The 25,128-nt window shown below is 32.1% G+C and overlaps 1 protein-coding gene across 1 annotated transcript; it reads left to right on the top strand.

Moving 5' to 3' along the window:
- Positions 1-3,398: 3,398 nt before the first annotated feature.
- On the top strand, positions 3,399-24,575 carry LOC100881636 (uncharacterized). Its single transcript, XM_012282414.2, has 7 exons — positions 3,399-3,661; positions 14,872-16,756; positions 17,800-17,963; positions 18,068-18,233; positions 19,380-19,640; positions 20,080-20,301; positions 20,371-24,575. Exons 2-7 carry the CDS (start codon positions 15,056-15,058, stop codon positions 20,821-20,823), a joined length of 2,967 nt encoding a protein of 988 aa, XP_012137804.2. The 5' UTR covers positions 3,399-3,661; positions 14,872-15,055; the 3' UTR covers positions 20,824-24,575.
- Positions 24,576-25,128: the final 553 nt, after the last annotated feature.

The raw sequence follows: 25,128 nt of genomic DNA on the forward strand, positions 1-25,128 counted from the left end.
TGATGCCTAATAAAGCCAGGAAATCAATTTTTGTCGAATTCGGTCCAAAACGGTACAGGTGGCGCCATCTAGCGGCGAGCGGCGGAACTACGAAAAACTAAAATTTTGATTTTCTCGAAAACTAGCGAATTTTAAGTACTTCTGAGGGTCAGAAATCAATCTGTGGCCTCCCTGAAACCTATATGATGCCACAAGAACCTCCTGAAAGCGCTAGAAAAGAAAATAGAAAAATAGTCCAAAACATGGACTAAAAAATTGGCGTCCATCTAGCGGTGAAAGTTGGAACTACAAAAATATAAAAATGCGATTTTCTCGAAAATTAGCGAACTTTGAGTACTTGTGAGGCTCAGAAAGTGTTATGTGATCGCAGTAGAAGCAAAATAAAGCAATAAAAGTTTCCTGAAAGCTTTAATAAAGAAAATAAAAAAAATGTCATTTTATGGAGAAAATTTGTGGCGCCATCTAGCGGCGAAACTGCAAACTAAATCGAAAAAACGTATGTCCGAACACGCGTTAAAGAGTCAAATAAAAATTGATTTTCTAGGCTTAATAGGCAATAAAATGAATAACTTATTTGACAAAAATTGCTTTAAAATGTCTAAAGAAGCATACTGCGTTGTCAAAGTTGCGAAATATTACTTTTTATATTATTCCTTAACGCGTGTTCGGACATACGTTTTTTCAGTTTAGTTCGCAGTTTCGCCGCTAGATGGCGCCACAAATTTTCTCCATAAAATGACATTTTTTTTATTTTCTTTATTAAAGCTTTCAGGAAACTTTTATTGCTTTATTTTGCTTCTACTGCGATCATATAACACTTTCTGAGCCTCACAAGTACTCAAAGTTCGCTAATTTTCGAGAAAATCGCATTTTTATATTTTTGTAGTTCCAACTTTCACCGCTAGATGGATGCCAATTTTTTAGTCCATGTTTTGGACTATTTTTCTATTTTCTTTTCTGGTGCTCTGAGGAGGTTCTTGTGGCATCATATAGGTTCCAGGGAGGTCACAGATTGATTTCTGACCCTCAGAAGTACTTAATATTCGCTAGTTTTCGAGAAAATCGAAATTTTAGTTTTTCGTAGTTCCGCCGCTCACCGCTAGATGGCGCCACCTGTACCGTTTTGGACCGAATTCGACAAAAATTGATTTCCTGGCTTTATTAGGCATCAAAACGCATCAAACCCTAATAGAAATTTGTTTCTAAATGCCTCAGAGACCATACTGCATCGTCAAAGTGCCGAAATATTGCACTTTGCATGCCCAGTAGAATTGACATAGGGGGCTCATGTACGTATCGCAAGGCTGCAACAAAATAATTAATTACTCAGTACCCGAACATTATTTACCAACTTTTATGATCGAACCATGTAAATAATGCATTCCTGACCATTCTTTGATCATAAAAGTTCATAGACTGTGCTCAGAAAGTGAGTAATTAACGATTTTGCATACTCATTATCGTGTGTATATTCCTCCTGCGCACCGCCCTCGCATGCCGCGAAGGAATAATTACCGAAAAACCATATCCGCGTAGACTTTAATGCATTTACAATTTTTTTTCTATGTCCATCTGGATGTACATGCGCATGTGCGTAAGTAATTAGTAAGTAATTGGTAAGCAACTGGTAAGTAATTCTTCAACACCGTATTTTATCCAAATAATATTTTTAAATATATCCATGTCAGAACACAGATAAATATCCGCTATAAATTACGCGTATAAATATGAGGATTTACCTTTAATTAGCCAATTAATACTCATCATTATGTAAATACAGACTTTGCAAGTTAATATGTTGACTGCCATTGTGAAATATGCGTCGATATGATTGCAATTATTACACTGTTAAAAATTACGAACGGTCTCAGAACTAATGATGAGATCTAAATAAGTTTGAATCTACTTCATAGTTCATAAGTATTAAAATATAGCTATGAATATTTGTACGAGTATACATATAAAATATGGACACATTTTTAAACTTTCACATGTACAGATCTTCAAATCTCTAAATTTTGAAATTTAAAAATTTTTTATATATTCAAACTGAAATTGGCAAATTTACAAATTTCTAAAGTTTTGTATTTCTAAATTTCTAAATCTATAATTGTTCAAAGCACAAAACTGCAGAATTCTGAAATTTTTTAATTTTCAAAGCATCAAATAGCTAAATTCTAAAATTTCCAAATTTCCAAGTTTCCATAATTCTAGCTTCCTAAATTTCCAAATTTTAAAATATCTAAATTTCCAAATTTGTAAACACAAATGAAATTTGTAGCAAAAATTTCCAAAATTTCCAAATTTTCGAATTTCCAAAATTCCAAGTTTCCAGAGTTTCAGTTTCCTAAATTCACAAATGCTAAAATATCCAAAGTTTTCAATTTTCTATTCCCCAAATTCCCAAACTTGAAACTCTCTAAATCCCAAAATCTCTAAATTTAATATTTGATATTTCCAAAATTTCCAATTCCTAAATTCCCAAACTTGGAACTCTCTAAACCCCAAAGTCTCTAAATTTAATATTTGATGCTTCCAGAAATTTCCAATTCCTAAATTCCCAAACTTGGAACTCTCTAAATTCCAAAATCTCTAAATTTCATATTTGATACTTCCAAAATTTCCAATTCCTAAATTCCCAAACTTGGAACTCTCTAAATCCCAAAATCTCTAAATTTCATATTTGATACTTCCAAAATTTCCAATTCCCAAATTCCCAAACTTGAAACTCTCTAAATTCCAAAACCTCTAAATTTAATATTTGATACTTCCAAAATTTCCAATTCCCAAATTCCCAAACTTGAAACTCTCTAAATTCCAAAACCTCTAAATTTAATATTTGATACTTCCAAAATTTCCAATTCCTAAATTCCCAAACTTGGAACTCTCTAAACCCCAAAGTCTCTAAATTTAATATTTGATACTTCCAAAATTTCCAACCCCTAAAATTCCCAAACTTGAAACTCTCTAAATCCCAAAATTTCTAAATTTAATATTTGATACTTCCAAAATTTCCAACCCCTAAAATTCCCAAACTTGAAACTCTCTAAATCCCAAAATCTCTAAATTTAATATTTGATACTTCCAAAATTTCCAACCCCTAAAATTCCCAAACTTGAAACTCTCTAAATCCCAAAACCTCTAAACTTAACATTCAATGCTTCCAGAAACTTCCAATGCCCAAATCCGCAAACTTGCAAACTCCTAAATTTAATATTTAAAAATTTGTTCACCATTAAACTACTACCGACTCTTTTTCCCTACATCATTATTTTGAATCACTAAAAAATGAAACCGTGGATGCAAGGGTGTCTCAGCAATCCTATGTGTGCGCGCACGAAGAAACGAGTTGCGCCCTCTTTCAGTCGTAGGTGTACACACTCGGAAGCAATTTAATGACGTGAACGCCAGTAGCGCTGGCCGACTCTATTTCAGTACTCAGGGCGCGTTCAATCGAAGTGGTTGGTTATGCACATGTAATAAAGAAAAAGGTTTGCATTTTGTGACAGCACGAGTCGTGGTGGATATCGATCAAAAGTAATCACGCGACTGGAAGCTGACTAACCTCGAACGAATCTTTCGGTGAATTGAAGAATTTTCACTCGGTTCGCTGTCGCAGCAAGAAAAAACACCGCGAAAACGCTGGGAACATTTCTCGTGGGTAAGTTAATAATTAAACCGCTGTTTCTTTTATCACATTAGTAATTTTATGTCACCACTCTTGTTCGAATATCAATTTCCATTTTTAATTCTTGCTTTGGTTACTTTCTTTAGTTACTTTAGTCACTCTTACACTTTAGTTACTTTTATTTTGTTTACTGTTTATTTGGAAATATTTGTGCACGATGTGTGTGAAAATTATTCGAAATGTTAATTGTTTTAAATATATTTTTTATTATCGTAGAAAAGTATTTAGTTTTACGATAAATTATTTTCGACTTTAATTGTTTAATTGATTAATCGATTTCGCACTGACGTTCGATGGCGGGATAGAAATAGTTGACATTTTGATCACGCGTGCATGAATCTCACGAACGTTTTTAATATACAGGCAATAATAGGTATAGTAACGCTATTTGGAAAATTATGTTCATTCACGCTATGAAATTCAAACTATAATTTGAAAAGGTAACAGATAAAAATAAAACAAAAATTAAAATACTGATTTCTGTCTAATTATTAGAAATTCAATACTATTTAATCGAAATTGCGTCAGTATACAAATTTACAAATTTCACCTAACGAAAAATAAATAAATTTTAATTTTATTTTTAAAAACATAAATTTATCATCTTAAATACAATCCATCATCTTAAATAAATTCTAAATTGCATTTTTTGAGATGAAATAAAATAACCTTCATTTTAAAAAATATTTCGTAAACTATTACTGTAATAAAATGACCAGGGGACATTCTTAATCATTTTAATCAAATACACAATTAATTGAATGAAATATAGATTTAATCGACAGACATTTGTTGATTGAAAAATTATCGTGTACCATTCGATCTCTTCGCGTTATCGGCGAGATTAATTCTGGCTTTGTTTTCGACAGCGGACATTGTTATTTTTCGTATCAAACTTTTTGTCGGCGTTTCGAACCGTTTGCCGTTATCCAATTTCTTTGACCTAGATCTTTTGTATATCATCCGATGTGTAGTATCGATTTACGTAGCACTAAATATTTCCGCGAAAAACCGATTATAACGAGGAAACATTTATTTTGTGCTGTATTTACATCACCTCGGTAGCTGATTTTAAGTGATCGAGTTATGGAATTAACGCGAATAGGTTATGTCATGGACCGAAAATCTATAACTAGGGTGTAACGTGGGTTTCTTTATTATTTGTTAAAAGAAGGTGTAGGAGATATTTCTTGTGATCGCCTTGGCTTCTTCCTGGGATCTGTTCTTTCTGGAATCTCTAGGATTATGACTCTTCGTACATTTTTCCAGTGACTTTGGGTTTTCTTAGAAATCTTCCTAGAAAGTCTACGCCCTTCTTGATGAAAAATGGCGATGCGGAGGAGGAGGTGCTATCACTTTTTGGTGTACGAATTTTTGGGTTTTGGACACTTTTAAATTTAGAAATTTAGGAATTGATAATGTTTCTAATTTAGAATTTTTAGGATTTGAGTATTTGGGAATTTGGAAATTTGAAAATACCAGAATTTTGGAAATTAAAGATTTGACAATTTAGCAATATTGTAGTAATATTTTAGTAACATTGAAATTTAAAAATTCAAAAATTTAATAGCTTAAAAATGTCATAATTAAAATATTTAAAAATTCAAAAACTTTACAAATTCACAATGTGGTAATTAAACTATTTAAAATTCAAAAAATTTATAAATAAAAAATATGGTAATTAAAAAATTAAAAAATTAAAAAATTTTGTAACTTAAAAATGTGTTAATTAAAATATTGAATAATTCAAAAATTTTATAACTTAAAAATGTGGTAATTAAACTCTTTAAAATTCAAAAACTTGATAACTTAAAAATATAGTAATTAAAATATGTAAAAATTGAAACTTGAAAGTTTTTAAATTTGGATCAGTCTAAAATTTCTAAATTTAAAATAATGGGAAAATATGAAAATTTAACATTACTATAATTAGCATCTAAAAGAAAATTCAGATATGTTTTATTAAATATGTCTGTTTCTACTGCAATGGTTTCTCTAAAGTAAAAACTACCTACATAGTAAGACGCGCTACTTTAATTGCAATTATTCACAATACTATAATTGCAGTTTTCCAATTTACATTTTCCATTCATTAATTAACTTCTTGCGTGATTAACATGTGAAACATCATTCTGGTCTCCGGTGACCGACATCTATAAATGTGATGTTACTAGACAGTTGACAAAAGAAAACATATTGTAGTTATTTTAAATTAGAATAAATTGTTATTTGCGATTTTCTATTGAACTTGAACTATATCAAATAAAATATGATATAATACTTTTTGATAATAAACCAACAGAATTTGTGTAACTGATAAAATCTAAATTTGTTTGTTCTCATTAATCCGTATTCTTAAGATTCGTACCAGTAATAAAAAGATTGCGTGTAGTCTTGTGTAAAAATAACATTATTTATATGTTTGGGGTTTATAGAGATTTTATCGCAGTCTAATTATATAAAACTCGAATTATATCACATTTTAGTTATACCGAGATCGACCTACATCGAACTCGAATTATATTGCACTTTAGTTATATCACACTCGAGTTATATTGCACTGGAATTATATCGCACTCGAGTTATATCGCACTCGAATTATAGCACATTCTAATCATATCGCATTCGAATTAAATCGCACTCGAGTTATATCGCACTCGAATTATAGCACATTCTAATCATATCGCACTCAAATTATATCGCACTCGAATTAAATCGCACTCGAGTTATATCGCACTCGAATTATAGCGCATTCTAATCATATCGCACTCGAATTAAATCGCACTCGAATTATATCGCACTCGAATTATAGCGCACTCGAATTATATCGCACTCTACTTATATCGCACTCGAATCCTATCGCACTCGAATCATATGGCACTCGAATTATAGCGCACTCGACTTATATCGCACTCGAATTATAGCGCATTCTAATCATATCGCACTCGAATTAAATCGCACTCGAATTATATCGCACTCGAATTATTTCGCACTCCAATTATATCGCCCTCTACTTATGTCGCATTCGAGTTGTATTACACTCCAATTATATCGCACTCAAATTATATCGAATTCGACCTATATTGAAATCGAACTACATAGATCATGACATATTACGCTTGAACTATATCAAACTCAAATTACATCGAATTCGAACTATATCATTTAAAATGTAATATTATGTTTCAATAACACACCAACAAAATTTATATAATTAATGAAATCTAAATTTGTTCATTCTCATTATCCAATTTCTTTAAACTTCGAATACTACCAAATAGAATAAGGTTATACCTAATTTTACATAAAAATAGCTACAATAGACTCTTTGAAAATGTTCCACACGGAATTCAAGAGGGTTGAATAAGAACAACGAATTTCTAATCTTATCGATCGTTTTTAGATAATCGTGGAAAATTTCGATAATTTCACTACGTTCTAATCGTAGCGTATAAAATAGCATAACACCGATAAAAGATATTACCATACACGTAGTGCGTGCGATGAATGGTAATTTACTTTCACCGATGCGTTTGAGATAATTAACAGGATATCCGTACAACATGACACAGTGGAACTCGTACAAATAGTTAATCAGTTCGATAAGGTTTCATTGTTTCAAGCTTTTTCCTTAAGAAATCCAACTAATCGGTTCGTCGATGCGTCTACAATTGTTTTCTTCATTTCTTTGTATTGATTAATACATATCGATGTAATTATTAACCCTTTGTTACATGATCTTTTATTTTAACGAAAATATTTTAATAATTTTAGTCATTCAGTATAAGAAAATATTTTATTAACTTTCGTTATTCAGTATAAGAAATTTAAGATCCGTCATTTTCGATAAATGGTATCTATGAGTTGGAAATAGTATGTATGAGTTTGAATAATGCGCGCAATAGATGTTTGAGTAATGGCAGAATTTCCGTTTCTCAATGTCAGCGAGTGAGTTCGTAAAACCACGTATTTCTAGAATAATAAAAGTCACTTCTTCCGTATAACCGATTTGTTATTTCCTATTTCTTAAAATTGACAGTTTTTACCTTAACAATATGTGTAGTTAACCAATCGGAAAATGGATTTTGTTACGAGAGATATCTCGATTGTTGAATTTTCTTCGATAGTTGAGCGACGTTGAAATCGACCAGGCGGTCGTCATGGTGACCCCCTTCGATCACCCTCCTTAGGCGCTCCTGATTCGTCCTGTGCGTTACAAACACACAATCACACTCGCAGATATTTTTGTGAATTTGCCAAAAAACAGAGCAGCGACCCGACATCTTTGTCCCGATAAACTACATAGACTACATACTTTTTATCGACCATCTTACGTCACAGGTTTTATTACCTTCGTGGATCTTGAGGTTTATAGTAAAATATATATGAATACGAATCTCTCGGGACTGACTTTTCGTTTATATCGTGTACTTCTTACGTTCATTGAAGTTTACCGAACGTAGCGAAAGACAGTGGTAAAAACGTCGCGTCGGAAGAATAAAAAATAAACAAACATATCGGGGAACAATCTTAATGCAAGGTAAATCCTATTTATTTTTGACTTTTTTATTATAAAATTTTTACCACTGTATTTCTGACATTTTCCTGATTAAAATGAGACCAAACACGACGTAATTCGAAACATTAATTTGCAATTTCAAGCGCTTCACTTATTACGAGCTTTTACTATTGTCATATTGGCGGTAAACAGACGAGTAATGACACATCGGATAACTTCGTTTTACTTCGGTGCTACTCGGATAATCACGTGATTCATCTGACAGCCGAAATCGTAGCTATGATTGAAATGTCTAAATGCGATTGGAAAAATTGATAGGTTAAAGTTTCGAAATAAGCGAATCTTTCAGAACTTCCACTTATATCGTGATTACACGATTAAGGCTATTCTACATTGATTGAAGTTTGCCGAAGATAGAAGAATGTCCGAAGAAAACGGTTAAATCGAACGTCAACAAGCAGTAACATATCGGTGACACAATTCTAATGCAAGAATTATAAACTTTTTCATTATTTTATTTTCTTTTATGAGCAAGATATTAAAAAAATCTTTTACCAACATGTTTGTGCTATTTTCCCAATTAAGAAGAAGCGTTTCACCGTTATGTACTATGTAAAGAATATATTTATACAAAATATTATAATAACGAAAGGTAAATTATTGAAAGCGTAAGCGCGTGCTCTCGGTCTCGCTGCCAACTGAAATATGCAGCGCGATTCTGGAAGAAAAACAAAAACAAATCAGTGTAGCCCGGAACGTTGTCGGTATATTATCGATAAATTCTATCAGTGGAAAACAACCCTTTTGCCTTATGGATGTTGAGTCACGCGTGACGTAACTCGTACTATCGGGGACAAAATTGAATGAACATGTTTGTACTCAGAAGATATTCCTGATAATGAATTATCTGAGAAACTAAACAACTTTATAGAGATACTCTTTTATTAGAACCACTTAAGAAAATTGTACCTTTTTTTTGGTTGATTGTGACTTTTACGTGAATTACAATTTACTAGTTCAAAAATTTTTAGATTATTTAATTTGCAAATTTAGAGATATAGAAATTAGAAGATTTAGAAATTTAAAATTTCTGAAATTCATAATTTTTAAAATTTTGTTAGATGTATAAATTATATCGTGTATGTAAAATATTCGAAAATGTAAAAAACGTAGAAAAGGAAATATTTCGCAAGAAATGTGTACTTACATAAAATAACCATGAAGTATGAATATTTCAGTTCAAATATTGCACTTTTTTACCTCTCAATTCTAACTTCTCAATACACACTCGATTTACAAGACAGTTTACTTTAAAATCGTAGTCGTAAAAAATTTTAAAGAGTAACTAATCTTTTTCGCTGCCTACGGTTTTTGAATTTTGCGCGGAAACGCATTTAACCGTTACGCGTTTCTATTGTTTATATGCGCGTCCCTTGCAACAGAGGGAGTCCTATGTAAGAGTCCTACGTAGAATAACAAAGTATTCGCATTGAAAAAAATCGCGTTCATCGTTAGCGGTAATCGGCAAAATATACGAATGATTTATTAGGATTCAGGAACGATAAATATAGTAACGATTAAGGAGTCATCGCGTGCAGACTAATAATGGCCATTTTAAATTTGCTTCCTGATAAGATAACCTTAAAGTTGCAGCCACACCTAGTAGGTGAAGGTCCATCCAGCAGTTGACAGAATAATCAATCGTGTAACATTGTTAAAGGCAAAAATTATAAAATACAGAAAGATATATTTCTACGATCATTTCAGTGCGGCATCAATAAAAAGTCAATGTTTAATAACGATCTTATTTTCCCTTTTTTATCGGCGATGTTTCTTTCAGCGTGGAAAGGTTTATTGTCTCTATAAATATTCGCTAACGTTCGGTACGATATTGAATGAAGAAGTTCAAGTAGAATTACTCAAGTGATTACATGTGAAAGACTGATCTGTGTCATCAGATACAATTTTTATTTTCACATCTCTTATACGGAGTTTCAAATTCTTGACAGCAGTTCTTTGTTTATAGTAACTTATGAGTTTTAACTGTTTGATTAACTATTAAAGATTCATTTTTAACAACATATTTTTAAATTAAGAATTAAATTATCATTTTTATCTCAAATATCTGGTGTTATCTTTTAATCAAATTTTGTAGAAACACTTTGGGAAAAATGTAGTCTTTAAAAATGCCACTTAACTAGAAATCTAGATATGTTTTGACCACAATATATCGAGTGTTATCGAATTGAAAATCGCAAATTATTCAGTTCTGATATTGTCAACATGCGATTCTAATATTGATACTGCAATTATCAGTTGTAATATTAACAACTTTAGAATTAAAATATATTTAATTTTTCTTTCGCGTTTAAATTAAAAGTTCAAGGTTTCTTCGACTAATGGAGGCACAGTTAGGCAGAACTATGAAAAGGGTAGACGTACGGCTTAAAATAGCAGTGAACTTGTATCGATTGAGTCTTCATCGATTCTCTCATAAAATTATAAATTGCACGATTAAACTTTGTCGGTTGTTTTTATTTCTAAGAAGCTGGCGATCTAGTAACCTTGTGACACAGTTCTCTTAGAATCGTTTGCCAAAACGGAAATCTAAAATTGTTGATCTTTGACGTAAGTTCTTCCGGAAATGATGTAATTCTGTTAAAGAACCTACAATTTAGTATCGATTTGACATTCAATCTGATACTTGACTTTTTTATGTAATTAAGTATTGATCTCCTACATTTAAAAATTTTTTGAAGAATATTTAAATTAAATTGAATAATATTTAAATATTTTTTAGCAATATTTTTTAATAAAATTCTTTTGTACTTTATTACAATTTAAATAAATTATCTCGAAAATATTTGTACATTTTAATAAATTATTTAATTTTATTCGGTTTATACAATCTTGTAAATTAATTTGATGTTATTATAATTTAAATAAATAGTCATAAACATTTATGCAAATATTAATAAATTAAATAATTATTTGTTTATAGATGTTTATAGATTATTTAAACTTTAATACTTAATATAATATATATTTTGAAATTTACCGATATATACATTTTTTTTATTTTTAAAAACTTATTATTTTAAATTTTCATATTTTCCCGCCCAATTTACAGGTCTGAAATTCTATCGATAAATAGCTCGAAACTACTAACTATTGACAATAGTCCTCATTATTATTAATACTAATCGTCTTCATTATATTATTAATAAGAAATAAATTCGCAATTAATATACAAATTTAAAAAGCGATTGAATTTATGGATTTAAATATTGCGCACTTACACGAAGTATGAAATATCTTTTTTAGCGAGTTTCTAAAATAGAAACGCAGATACGTCAGCACGAAACTTATCGATTAACGGTAATCTAAATTTGTTGATCTTTTTATCCGAGAATGTTAAAAATTTGAAGTGGTAAAGAGCAAAAGGGTAGCCGGTTATTGACATAAGTGTTAACAGGTGATTCACGACCGTTTTTATCAGGCTCCGAGCAGATACTTAGCACAAAAGTCGACCTTCTAGTATTTATATAAGCGATAATTGATAAAGTGTTTTAGGATAATACTCTTACGTGTCAACGATCAAACTGCTGATACAGACAGGGGCGGATGCAAATAGGGCGATGGAAAATAAAAATCATTAGAAATCTATGAAACATAATACATTTCATTATACGTTCATTTTTCTTGTATTAATCTGAAATATTTTTCATTGTTTCCATTAATTTTTTTTGTCTTTTATTCCTCTCTTTTAAATTAAATTAATTGTATACCCTTAAGTACTGTAAAAGTTTTGTATAATGCAAAAATAATGGATCTGAACAAATAAATATTTAAAAAAAAATGAATAAATAAATATTCAAAACAAAATGAATAAATGAATATTTAAAAAAAAAAATGAATAAATGAATAATACTGTTAGTAGTTAATAAATTGTAAACATATTTGAAATGATAGAAGATTGTAAAATATACCTTTTCATATTTCACCGAAAATCTTTGTCTCTGGATATATTGCATACTCGAATTCTCTTTATTTATTTTTACAAAATAAAAAGTTGAACACTGTCTTCTAATTGAAAGCTAGTGTTCCATTATACCGTTACCCTAAAGCGACATCAGATAAAATACGTTTGTAATCTCCGATGGCAAATACTTTTTTTATCGCGTATACACTGGAAATGATATTGGAGCAGCGAAAGTAGAAATGTAAATTATTTAACTTTCGATAAGTCTATTTTAATATCTTCATACCCTGAATTATAAAAGAAAATGAATATATATAACAAATAATTATTTCATAATATTTGACTATTTTTTTATATGAATGTAACTACACATTATTTTGTACATACATATTTAATGCATCAAATATATGTTATGATCTCACATAAAGATTATTCATTACATGTTTATTTATTTATATTTATATTCATGTTTAATTATTTATATTTATATTCATATTTATTTATTTACATTTACAGCTATATTTAAGTACACACATATTATGTAATAGTAACGAAAAACTAATACACTATAAAATTAAAAATTGTAGATGCTTGCAAGTATGCACCCAGGTGTTAATTAATTATGCACTGATTTTCATGTTTTTTCAGGAAACGTAATATTTTATTTTGCTTTTAATAAGAATTTTTTATTTGCAGCTTCTGAGTTATTTAATTGACATTACATGCTTCGCTTGTTTTAGCATACGGCTAGTTAATTTGATCGCTCGACCGTTTGATCGCAAATATAGTACACCTTTATTTTTCTCTATCGATTTCTTTTCTTTGCTCACGCCGTTCAGTGTCGCATGCACATTCTTACACCCAAACACGCATGCACGCCTTATAAGTCATCCTATATTACCTTAATGGTGAGTAAATACCTATTCTTTTCTTTTCTCTTTAATTAATTATTTAAGTGACACTTTTCCCCTGCACTTCTATCAATTGTACTCTTGAATTTTTTTTCTAATATTATTCTGTATTTTTCTTTGTGTTTTTCCAGATTACACATTTTATTTATTCGAATTTTACTTTATTTTGATAGTATATGTACTTTGTTTATTTATTTTATTATTGTTTACTTGTTTACTATTTTATTTATTTTTAGCATGATTATACTATCATTTTGTTAATTATTATTATTGTTTACTTGTTTATTATTTTATTTCTTTATTGTTACATGATTATAGTATCCATTTTATTAATTGTTACTGACTCATTTTTGCATTTGGTTTCATATTTTCTAATTACAGCATTTCATTAAGTAGTAGTTCCTTATGTTAGAAGTTATGAACAATATGATACTGAAGCAGGTAGACTCCGTTTTTTTTTTATTATTTTATAATCATGATAGTCAAGTAGACGGTTTTACGTAAGTTTTAAAATAATATACGGATCAAAAATTGCGTAACGTGTATAGCAAAGTACCTAATGTCGTAAAGAACAGATTGAATGCTAGTAAAATAGGATTATGTGTCGTCAGACACACCCTCCATATGTATAAGAAGACTTACGCATTTTCTATAGCTCAAGATTCATACAGTGCCGTGAAAAAGCTTTCGAAACATTTTTATTTTGTAATAAATAAAGAAATAAACGGTATTTCGATTTGTTTTGAATTTATTTATGAATGATTCTACTAATTACCAAGTACTACATGTATCTTCTTATCAAGATGTATTTTTCTGCAAAACATGTGAACAAAATAATAGACGAAACAAAACTGCTTCTTTGAGTTATGTGAAAATTGTAGTTTATCATCAATGAACTAATTTTTTAAATGTCTTTTGTATACTTCGTAAACCATAGACTTTTACAGTGCTATATCTGTAATACGTCGTAACGTTTTGCCTTTCGTTCGATGAAAAATCACCGATGATCTAATATTAATTTCTGTATTTCTACCTCTAGCTATACTTCGTTTTTTCTACAATTACAAATATTTTTTACGTTGACTTTATACCGTTTTACATTGATACAATGAAGAATGTCAGCGCGATTGCAATTAGGGCAGAACCGAGTCACCCACTAGCATGGCGCCATTTTGAATAACAGCTGGAAATCATTTCTAGTGGAAACACTTTTTGACGTTTTATTGATGAGTAATTATAATTTATCGAATATCATTCTTAAATATTGTGCTATATTAATACTGAATAATTAACAGAATTTAGTATAAATAAACTCATTAGAAATCTCAATACTATGTATTTCTTTACTTGTATTACAAAGATAAGTTTTTCACGTCACTGTATATGCTCTATGAACAATGCTGCATTTACAACAACACTGAAGACAATTACTAAAAATTATAAAATCTAAAAATAATACATATTGCAACGTAAAATTATTTTACTAAAATTTTTATATTTTGATCCGAAGAAATTATTTATTCATAGGAACTCTGATTTTCTTATAAATAAGTGTATTATCTTTTCTGACCATCAACTCATCATTTAAGACTAAAATTATAGATAAACATATTTCTCACAGAAGACTATTATCACAGCAAAATCGAAAACCATGAGGGCCAAATTATAAATTTCCCTCAAGTTCAGATCGAATAATCTTTTTGTATCTCGTTCTCAACAGTTTCTACACAACCCTTCCAACAAATTGAAAAGAGCTAATATTTTTTCACAGGAGAAGAACGAAGAGGAAGCGTGCATGCTGAGGTCAGCGACGTTTAGTGACCCACCCAAGATCGGCTGGGAAGTCCTTATGGTAGCTGAAGGGCGCGGCCGATCATTCCCGAGCGAGATCCAAGGGCTGAAGGGCTGGCCCCGTCGTTGGATCCACTCGGCTATTACTTACATTTAGAATAAGAATGACCGACAGAAACGAGAACTTCCTATGCGAAACAGAGGCTGAATCAAGCGTACAACCTATTACGTACAAACCCGTGTGCAATTGGAATAACAATAACGACATTCAAGGTAACGGTTCAAGAAACTTCATCAGGCGAGATGGACTGAGCGTCAAGGATTCGAACTACTGCCAACGACCGAACAATCACTATAATCAAACAAATTTGAACGGTCGTCATCCGAAACGAGCACCCATCGTCGGCTGGCAAAATGGCAGTCCGACCGTGTTTCCGAGTACGCCTTGCGGCACTCCCGACCCGGACACCCTGGAAACGATCGACTTATCCCGTTCCCAAAGCGTCCTCTCCACCAAAAGTTCCGGGATCTGCCAGGACTCCGGGAACACCGAGGACCTCAGCAGTTTGGCCGACGAGAGGTTGCTGCAGTCCACGCCGGCTCGCACCATCGACAGAAGCGTGGAGTCTCTATCTCCCGATAAGGACACCTTCCTAACTCTATCACCAGAAATCGACAGAAGCAAGGACCTAAGTCTGGCCGATGATCTGGAGGACAAGATCGATCTGCTAAGCCCCGGAACCGACTGCACCGAGGATAGAGTGCCGCCTACCCCCATCGAGAACAGCTACCTGAGCTCGCCTAACCTCACGATAGGACCCAGTCCTACCAACAAGAACGAATTAGTACCTACCTCCAGTTTCGGGCATCCGTTCCAGAGACTCGGAGAAAACGATCACAAGGTTTACCCCGAGACCAGAACGATAATAACCTCCAATCCCGGCTTCAGGGAAGACGACACCCGCGACTCTATCGACTCCGACAGCGTCCTGGATTTGGAAGGCGAATCCAGAGATAAGATCCTTCCGAGTAAACCTAAAGTACCGGACGGCGGTTGGGGCTGGGTAGTCGTGCTGGCTTCCTTGATCATCTCCATGATAGCCGATGGAGTGTCCTTCAGCTTCGGGTTGCTGTACATCGAATTCCTTCAGGAGTTCGGTGCGTCCAAGTCGAAGACTGCTTGGATAGGGTCGTTGTTTATGGCCGTACCCCTTCTGTCGGGTCCCATTATGTCCGCTCTGGTCGATCGTTACGGATGCAGGGCGATGACCATCCTGGGCGGTCTGATCTCAGGGCTGGGCTTCGTGCTGAGCTGCTTCAGCAACACCATCGAGGTAATGTACTTAACTTTTGGAGTGATTGCGGGTCTCGGTCTGGGTCTGTGCTACGTCACTGCGGTCGTGAGCATCGCGTACTGGTTCGACAAGAAGCGAACGCTAGCTGTAGGTCTCGGTGCATGCGGCACCGGTATCGGTACCTTCGTTTACGCCCCCATGACCACGTTCTTCATCGAGGAGTATGGATGGCGGGGCACTTGCTTGCTCTTAGCGGGTACCTTTTTCAACATGATTGTTTGCGGTACGGTGATGCGCGATCCTGAGTGGTGGATCATCGAGCAGCAGAAGCAGAACGGGACCACTCCGAAGAAGTCGACCACCAAGTCCGAGTGCGAGAGATCCATCGCGAGCCCCGTTGACGAGTTCCCGGGAGTCGAGGAGCTTAGGAGAATGCTAAAGAGCGGACACACGCCGGAGTATTTGTTGCAGATTCTTAGTACCACCACGGATGATCCACATTCGAGTAATGGGGATGTTAAGTTCAGGAGCGTCGTCAATTTGCCTACTTTTGTGAAGCATAACGAGAAGGTGAGCTTGGAGAGGGCAGAAGTTATGTGATCTTGAGGTAGGGTCAGGTAGGACTGTTGTAGGCAGGGTTATTCATTTATTATGTAGGGTATTAGTCAGATAGGATTATTCATTGTAGATAGGGTTATTTAGATACGGCTATTCATGTATTATATAAGGTCCAGTTACTCAGATAGAATTTATATATTATTTATAGATACAATTATTTATATATTAGGGTTACTCATATATTATCTAGAATAAGATTATTCAGGTAGAAATTAACTTTTAAATGATTCTAGCTTGCATTCCTATTGAAATGTATGAAGAGTAACTCAATAATTTTTATTTCAGTGACCTATCCTGCCAGTGACACTACTTGTACAATATGGCTGCTACCCGAAGAAGTTTTGTATTAAGTTGAACTATCACATCAAAACTATTATCCACTATCAAATTGCAAATTCAGTAAAGAGTTAAAATCTGATGTAGCAGACAATCTGTGATTGTATAAAGTTTTGAAGAAATTGGATGTATTTAGATGTCTGAAGCTGATGTCTATGACATAAGTGGCAGCCATTTTGAGACAGAATAATGTCATTAGCAGGTAGTAGATCATTGAAATAAAAATTTTTTAGTTACTCTTTAAATAGACATATGTGCATGTCTAACAAGTTGGCACTCTTCTATTCATCTTATCCTTACATTGTATAAATGAAAATTGTTATAAAAATTTAATCTATAATAATAGAAATTGGCAAGTGATTTTAAATTTTTATCTGACACTACTGTTTGATGAAATAGAATTCTTGTGTATATCCCGAAGCAAACAAGAATGTTGACTCTGACTATAAGTCACGCTGAGCTTTAATTAAGTAAACAATTAGATAAAAACGCTCTAATTAACGAAACTGAAATTTTTACGTCTGCGTAATTTCACTAGCTTCCAGACTAGTTAATCATTGATATAATTCCTCAAGTAAAATATCCGAAATTTTTATAAAAATTGTTCGAACTAAAATTATAGAAAAATCATGTGAGATGTACATTTTTGAGAATTATAGGTGCCTGTGGAGGTATTAGAACAGCTGGCTACGAATCCGAGGCTCTGCAAGGTCATTCTGGAGAACTATCCTAATCTTCTATCCTGTAGAAGTTATTCGGATAAGAAGTTGCAGGATTCCGTTGGAGAAGTCGGCAACAAGAGTGTCGTTACGATGTCTATGAGGTTTACAGTTTACTTTAATAATAATTTATACTGTTTCAATTCTTGCTATTTTATGTTGTTAATTAATATGTTAGAATTTTAATACTGTTTATTTTATTTGAAAGGATCAAGCAAGCCACCGATGGACCAAAGAGTGAAGATACACATGTGACGAATAATGTTCATCCTGGGTCCACGTGCAATTCCATTAAAAATCATATAACTAAAAAGATGTCCAAAAAGGAGTCTGAAGAAGCAAATCCTCTGCTGACGAAAGAACAGGAACATACAGTTAGTATATTAGAGAAAATTCTTAGAGAAGAAATAATGTTAATAGAAGAAATTAATGAGAAAATTCGTATAAGTTCGGTTGGAAATAAATGGCCAATATCACTATGTTAAATTTTTAGTTCTACGTTAAAATCGAGTGTAACAGCTTTATAGCTCACCTATATAAGTCAAAAAGATTAAGCCATAAAAGGTAACGATCTTTCAATGACGTCAAGACGAATATATTAGTCTATTCTGACGATTCTTAAGTATACTAACTACACAGTACATTGACATTCCATAAAATATTTGAATACGCGTTTCTAACCAAACAGTTTATATTTTTCCTCACCAGGCTTCAAATTCCATGTTCTGCGAAGCTTAGACAGTTTTACAACCTCTTTAAATTTCACTGCCTTTATGATATTTCTTTGCAATGAGCGGGAAAGTGTTAGATCTAATCGGAAGAATATCTTAGATGTGAAGAAAAATTATATGTATTTTAATTGATTTTGACTATAGAACTTCTGTATACAACTTTTGGGATTCTGATTTGAAACAAACTCTGTATGATTACTGTAGAAAAACCTAAAATAATAATTTTGCAAAAAATTATCAAATACATTCCTAAAATAATACTTTCTTGGTACAATTATTATTAGTTTGTTAAACATTTATTAGAGCTTGTTAAACTATTAGTTGAAATCTAACTATCCATGATAGTGTCCAATTTGATTTTACTGAGATGTTGACTTTTATATTGAACATTTGAAAAATTGATAGGTGGTATTTTTATTTTTAACAAATCTTGTCAAATATTTTCACTATATATCTATTATTGATGATTTTAAGTAGTTGAGGAAACAAATTTTTACTAATCTACACCTATAAGTACTAGGACTCATAAGATTAATTTTATGCAAAATTATCGCACTGTATGAATACAGCAAAAAATATTTTCTGTTATAATTAATTACTAAATAAATAATTTTTGTTATATGGTTTATAGTGTCGTGCAATGTACAAGTAGAATTTTCTGTAAATAGATCAGTAATTGATTTTATACATGAAAATTATAAAGTCATAGTGTGTATTATACTATGAATAATAATCATAGTATCATAGTTAAACTACCAATTCTATAATTCCATCTAATCCATTTCTCAGACAGCCGACAGTCGAAAAGTGAAGCCAGCATCCAAAGGCTTTGGAGAACTAAACTGTGGTGTTGTCAGAACAGATTCGCTTCCATGGCTGAGAAGGCAATTCAATACGAATACTCACTACTTCAAGGATATAAGAGTCCACAGAAATTCGGTCATGTATCGTGGTGCTGCTCTCAATTTGCACAAGTACAGATTAAGGGCTAGTAGCTGTCCCGACATTTATAGAAACAGTATGACCACATTGGCAAAAGAAAATGAAGAGGTAGGTTTATGCTAAAACCACAAAAGCAGTCAAATGATTGTTTTAGGAGTAGTTTGTTCTAAGTTGCAGAATTTGTTAAGGTGATTTTTCAAAAATGTGATTCCAAAGTGTAAAAAATCAAAAATTGTATAATACTTAAACCCCAAATTACCATGTCAAAAATGTCAAAATGCTAAAATGCCAAATTACCAAAATACCAAAATACCAAAATGCTAAATGTCAAAATACTAAAATGCCAAATTACCAAATTACCAAAATACCAAAATATCAAAATACCAAAATACCAAAATATTAAAATACCAAAATGCCAAAATGCTGAAATGTCAAAATGCTAAAATACCAAAATCCCACAAGACCCATCCACAAAATCAGTGGTTAACCCACCACCAAGGCCGCCATTTTAAAGATCTCTAAACATATTAAAATTTTCCTTCCACAGAAATGGTACAGTGAGTTAGTGGATTTATTAAAGGGTATGATGGATTTTTCAATGTTCCTGGAACTACACTTTTTATTGCTCTCGCTATCAACGATCTTGTTGTTTACTTGGTTTATTGTGCCTTACTTTTACCTCGCCGAGCACCTCACCAGAAACAGTTACACGGAAACTGACGCTGCAAATCTTCTCAGCATAATCGGCATCACTAACACAATTGGAATGGTATCTTCTACATCTAATCATTAAACAAACACTAAATTGGACAGTTATATTTATCTTCCTCATTTTCAGATTGGTCTTGGTTGGGCCGGCGATCAACCTTGGATGAACGTTAGTAAAACTTACACGTGGTGCTTGGTTGCTTGCGGTATAGCAACAGTCTTAATGTCAATATTAACACCTTACTACAACCTGTTGATGATTACCTCGGCAGCATTCGGCCTATTTTTTGCCAGTAATTTTAGCTTCACTCCTGTTATACTCGTAGAATTAATACCTCTCGAAAGATTCACCACTGCCTATGGTCTTAGTCTTTTGTGTCAAGGTATAGGAAACCTTCTTGGTCCACCGTTAGCTGGGTGGTTGTTCGATGTGACGGATTCGTGGGATTTGTCCTTTCACATGGCTGGAGGTTGGATCATTGTTTCTGGACTTCTTGTAGGACTTGTTCCTTATACGAAAAATAGGAAGATTTGGGGCGAAGGTCCTATTGAGATGGAACGCGAGAAAGTTTGCTTAGCTTAAATTTTTTGGTGAAGCGTTAGGTTGGGTATCGGTGATAGATGAAAAAATGAAGACTTGGGTACTGATGGGTTACTTATTTAATTTGGAAATTTAAGAGTTTACACTCTAGCTCGTATGAGGACAGTAGTGTCTAAATTTGAAAGTTGGAGAGTTAGGAAATTGCATCATTGGAGATTTCTTCTATTTATGTATTTCTGTGCTTTATATTTCTTTCTAAATTACTAAATCTTATTATTACAGAAATAATTTGTTCTGTTGCAATGTCTTCTGTTCTTAGAAACCTAACCAAAAACTAATTGGTAAATATTTATATTTAATATATATATTGAATACAGAACAAAAAGCAAAATCTCTGAAGGAAGATAGGAAATGGTAGAAATCTTTAAAAATATGTTTGAAAAATGTTTCTCTCTTTGTCATTAAAGTACTAACATTAAAGTTTTAAAAACTCTCATAATTTATATCTCAATATTTTACCACCAAATTGTTTTCTTCCTCACAACATTTAATGAATAAAAACTCATGAGATATTGAGCTATGCTACCCACCTAACGCTCAGCACCCAAAATTTAAATAAAATTTTCTCTCAAATACAAAATGAAGAATTTCAATTCTTTTTCGCGATCCCTAAATTCTAATTTTAAAAAAGAAATGTTATGAAAGTTACCCGTTATTTCTGGTCGTAACAAATTTGTTTGTAAAAAGTAGATGATAAAATTGTTAATCGATTTATTTTTGTTTTCTTGTTATTGTTATAAAAACGAACAGAAAGTACGAGAATTAGGATTAAGATGTTTTGTCGTCTTCGTTATTTGTTTGTTAATTATTAATTGCTCATACTTGGGAAGAAATATTCTAGCTTCAACGATTATGTTCTTTCCAATTATACAGAGATTATATAGCTATATTTTTGTGTACAGTGATAATAGTAGCATTTATAAAACGACATTTGTAATAACAAATGTAATATACAGTCAATGTATATTTGTTTATAGCGTAATTTAGTTAGGTTATGTTGTTCCTTGTGCTTTGAAGATAAAAAAGAATACAGGAATTGGTTTGTGTTAAAAAATTATTTGATTACAAAGAGTTATTATCGAGCATGATTGAAAAATAACTGAATGACTTCTGTACTCTAAAAAGACTCGGTTAATAACGGAATCATAATAATGGAGCTATTATAAAAATGAAAATAATTCTAATCATTTAGAAGTCTTACATGTTATTATGATTTTTCATTTTTATAAAACAGTCATTTCGGTTTTATTATACAATAAAATTCTTTTCAAATATGCTCTATTTTTCGATTAATATGCACGACAAGTATTAAATAGGACAAAAGATATATCTTCTATGAATTTTATTCAGATAATATATTTTCTTTGAAACAAAGAATTGTGTAAACGAATTTCTTTCTCGAAAGTTATTTTGATGACGAAAATATTTACCACGAAATGAGAAGTAGCTAGTTTGATAATTATTCAACGAATTATATATGTATAACATATATACACTTATATTTGACCAGTTGTCAACGATAAAAATTGCATACGTATTCGTAGATTATTCGTGAAATTAACAAGCGTTAAAAACGATCGAATTTGTGCAATTCGTAAACGTGTTAATCGAGACAAGGATTTGTCAAGTGTCTAGAATTTGATACAGTTCTAAAGTTTTGCCTTATAACGTCCAATATAAATAACAGATCGAAAAATCAAAAGTCTGTCATGATAATGAAAATGATGCACGATAATTTTTGCATCGTTGTAACGAAACGTCCCAGCTGTGATCGTATCGTTTTCAGGAAGTAAAATGTAGAGAAATGTCGAAATTAGCACGTGTATCTTGGTAATAAGTAGATAGTGACCGTTCGATAAATGCGTGCGTACAGGGCTCTGAACCAGTTCCTTCTTAGAACTGGAAAATTTCTTAAATTGAAACTTATAATTATTCAAATTACTAAACTTCAAATTTCTGTATATTGAAATGTCTAAATTTTTTAATTTAGAAATTTCTTAAATTAAACATTTTTATTTTATGCATTTGAAAAAGTTTATGAATTAAAAATTGTTTAGTTTCCAATTCTAAAACATAGTAACATCAATTCTACAATTTTATAACTTTATAAATTTTCAGATCCTAAAACTTGAGAATTTCAAACTTCAAAAGTGCATTTATCGAGAGGTTACTATATTAGCGGGCGTATAGCTATATTAGTAAACAATTTTCTAACAATAAGTTCAATGTTATCTTGTTATATACATATATGTATATATATTGTAATTGAAGAGTAACAAATTCATCCAACTTTTGGATATCTATTTACAGCTTTTTCGATACATTTAAACGACAATTTTCGTAGTAAGAATGAAGAACAATCGAATTATAGAAATCAATATTTCACTTAAATGTTTCTTTCCATCATTTGCGTCTGTACTTAGTGAACGAACGATTAATACTCTTTTACCGTATGTTATAAAATGCTCGATTGTAAAATGTTGCAACGCCTTTTTGGGACAACTCTTTAACTAAAATCTAACTCAAGCGATTAATATTAGGTTAACAATGAAATTCATATCCTTCACATTTTTATTATATAATTATACTTCTTTCTTGAATATTTAAAAATTTATATATTTGAAATTCTTCACTTCTTTAGCAATTTACGTGTTTCTCTTAAAATATATATATGAACAACATATTTCTACTTGAAAGTTACTAAATTTGAAATTTCTGAATTTTGAAATGTCTAAGTTTGAAATTTGTAATTTAACAAGTTTTCATTAAAATTAGCAGTATTTGTACAGGGTGTCTCATAAGTAGTATGGGTCCCTGAAATGAGGGGTAGCTGACGTGATTCTGTATAAGATTTCCCTTTGCAAAAATGGGGTTTGAAGCTTCGTTTTTGAATTATTAAGGAAAAACACAGACCAATCAGAGCGTGAGGATTATTACTCGTTGGACTACTACGTGTCGAATATCCACGCGTTGGATTACTACGCGTTGGATATCCACATGCTGGATTACTACGCGTTAGATTACCACGCATTAGATTCCTACGCTTAGAATTACTACGCGTTGCATTATTACGCGTTGGATTACTACGCGTAGAATTTGCACGCGCTAGATTACTACGCGTTGGATATCCACACGCTGTATTAATACGCGTTAGATTACTACGCATTGGATTACTACGCGTAGGATTACCACGCGTTGCATTACCACACGTTGCATTACTACACGTCGAATATCCACGCGTTGGATATCCACATGCTGGATTACTACGCGTTTGATTACCACGCATTAGATTCCTACGCTTAGAATTACTACGCGTTGCATTATTACGCGTTGGATTACTACGCGTAGAATATGCACGCGCTAGATTACTACGCGTTGGATATCCACACGCTGTATTAGTACGCGTTGAATTACTACGCATTGGATTACTACGCGTAGGATTACCACGCGTTGCATTACCACACGTTGCATAACTATGCGTTATTCGAAGCTGCCGTTCTCGTGTCTACGCACGCGTAATCCTCGCACTCTGATTGGTCCGTGTTTTTCCTTAATAATTCAAAAACGAAGCTTCAAACCTCATTTGTGCATAGGGAAATCTTATTCAGAATCACGTCAGCTACTCTCCATTTCAGGGACCTACCATAGTTGTGAGATACCCTGTATTAACGATCATTTGTTATAAATATTTCTGGCTATTTTTTTTATCCTATGATATAAAATTTTTAAACGAAGTAAGTCAGAAAAATTGTTAACCTAATACAATTCGTCGTAATATTTCACTATACCTTGTCCAAAGTAAGCGTCCATTTAAGTCAGCGTCAAAATGGTATACTTATTTTTAAAAAATCGATACAAATGTTAAAAAAATATGTTGTAAAAAATTCGGCTCTTGTACTTAATTATTTAATATTTATGAAATATTTGAAACATGGGCAGATGCAATCGATAAAAAACAAATCGCTTAATTATTTCCGATATTAAACTTCGTTGTAAGAATTTGCTTTTGTATATATACAATATTTTAAAAAGAAGTCTGTGTATATAAATCATAACGCGAGCAATTATTATATGAGGGATACATATAATATGCTTCCAAATATAAGCTAGTCAACAATGGCAATCAACTTGTCGTATTAACTTCTTCAGCGTTCATAAAAAGAAAATTTTTTGTTCTTTTGTGAAAAATACCTTGGAGCTGTTCACAAAATATAATTACTACAAATTTCAGATGAACGTATTATTAAAGAGAATAACGAAAAAACAATTGTATTCATGTACTCATAT

This window comes from Megachile rotundata, chromosome 3 (assembly GCF_050947335.1).
Source record: "Megachile rotundata isolate GNS110a chromosome 3, iyMegRotu1, whole genome shotgun sequence".
In the NCBI taxonomy this organism is placed as follows: Eukaryota; Metazoa; Arthropoda; class Insecta; order Hymenoptera; family Megachilidae; genus Megachile; species Megachile rotundata.

Excerpts from the sequence above, each read along its gene's own strand:
- LOC100881636 (XM_012282414.2), top strand. The coding sequence starts at position 15,056 with ATGACCGACAGAAACGAGAACTTCCTATGCGAAACAGAGGCTGAATCA. Across the intron at positions 16,757-17,799 it reads TTGTGAAGCATAACGAGAAG|GTGCCTGTGGAGGTATTAGA; the intron begins GTGAGCTTGGAG and ends TGAGAATTATAG. Across the intron at positions 19,641-20,079 it reads TGGCAAAAGAAAATGAAGAG|AAATGGTACAGTGAGTTAGT; the intron begins GTAGGTTTATGC and ends TTCCTTCCACAG.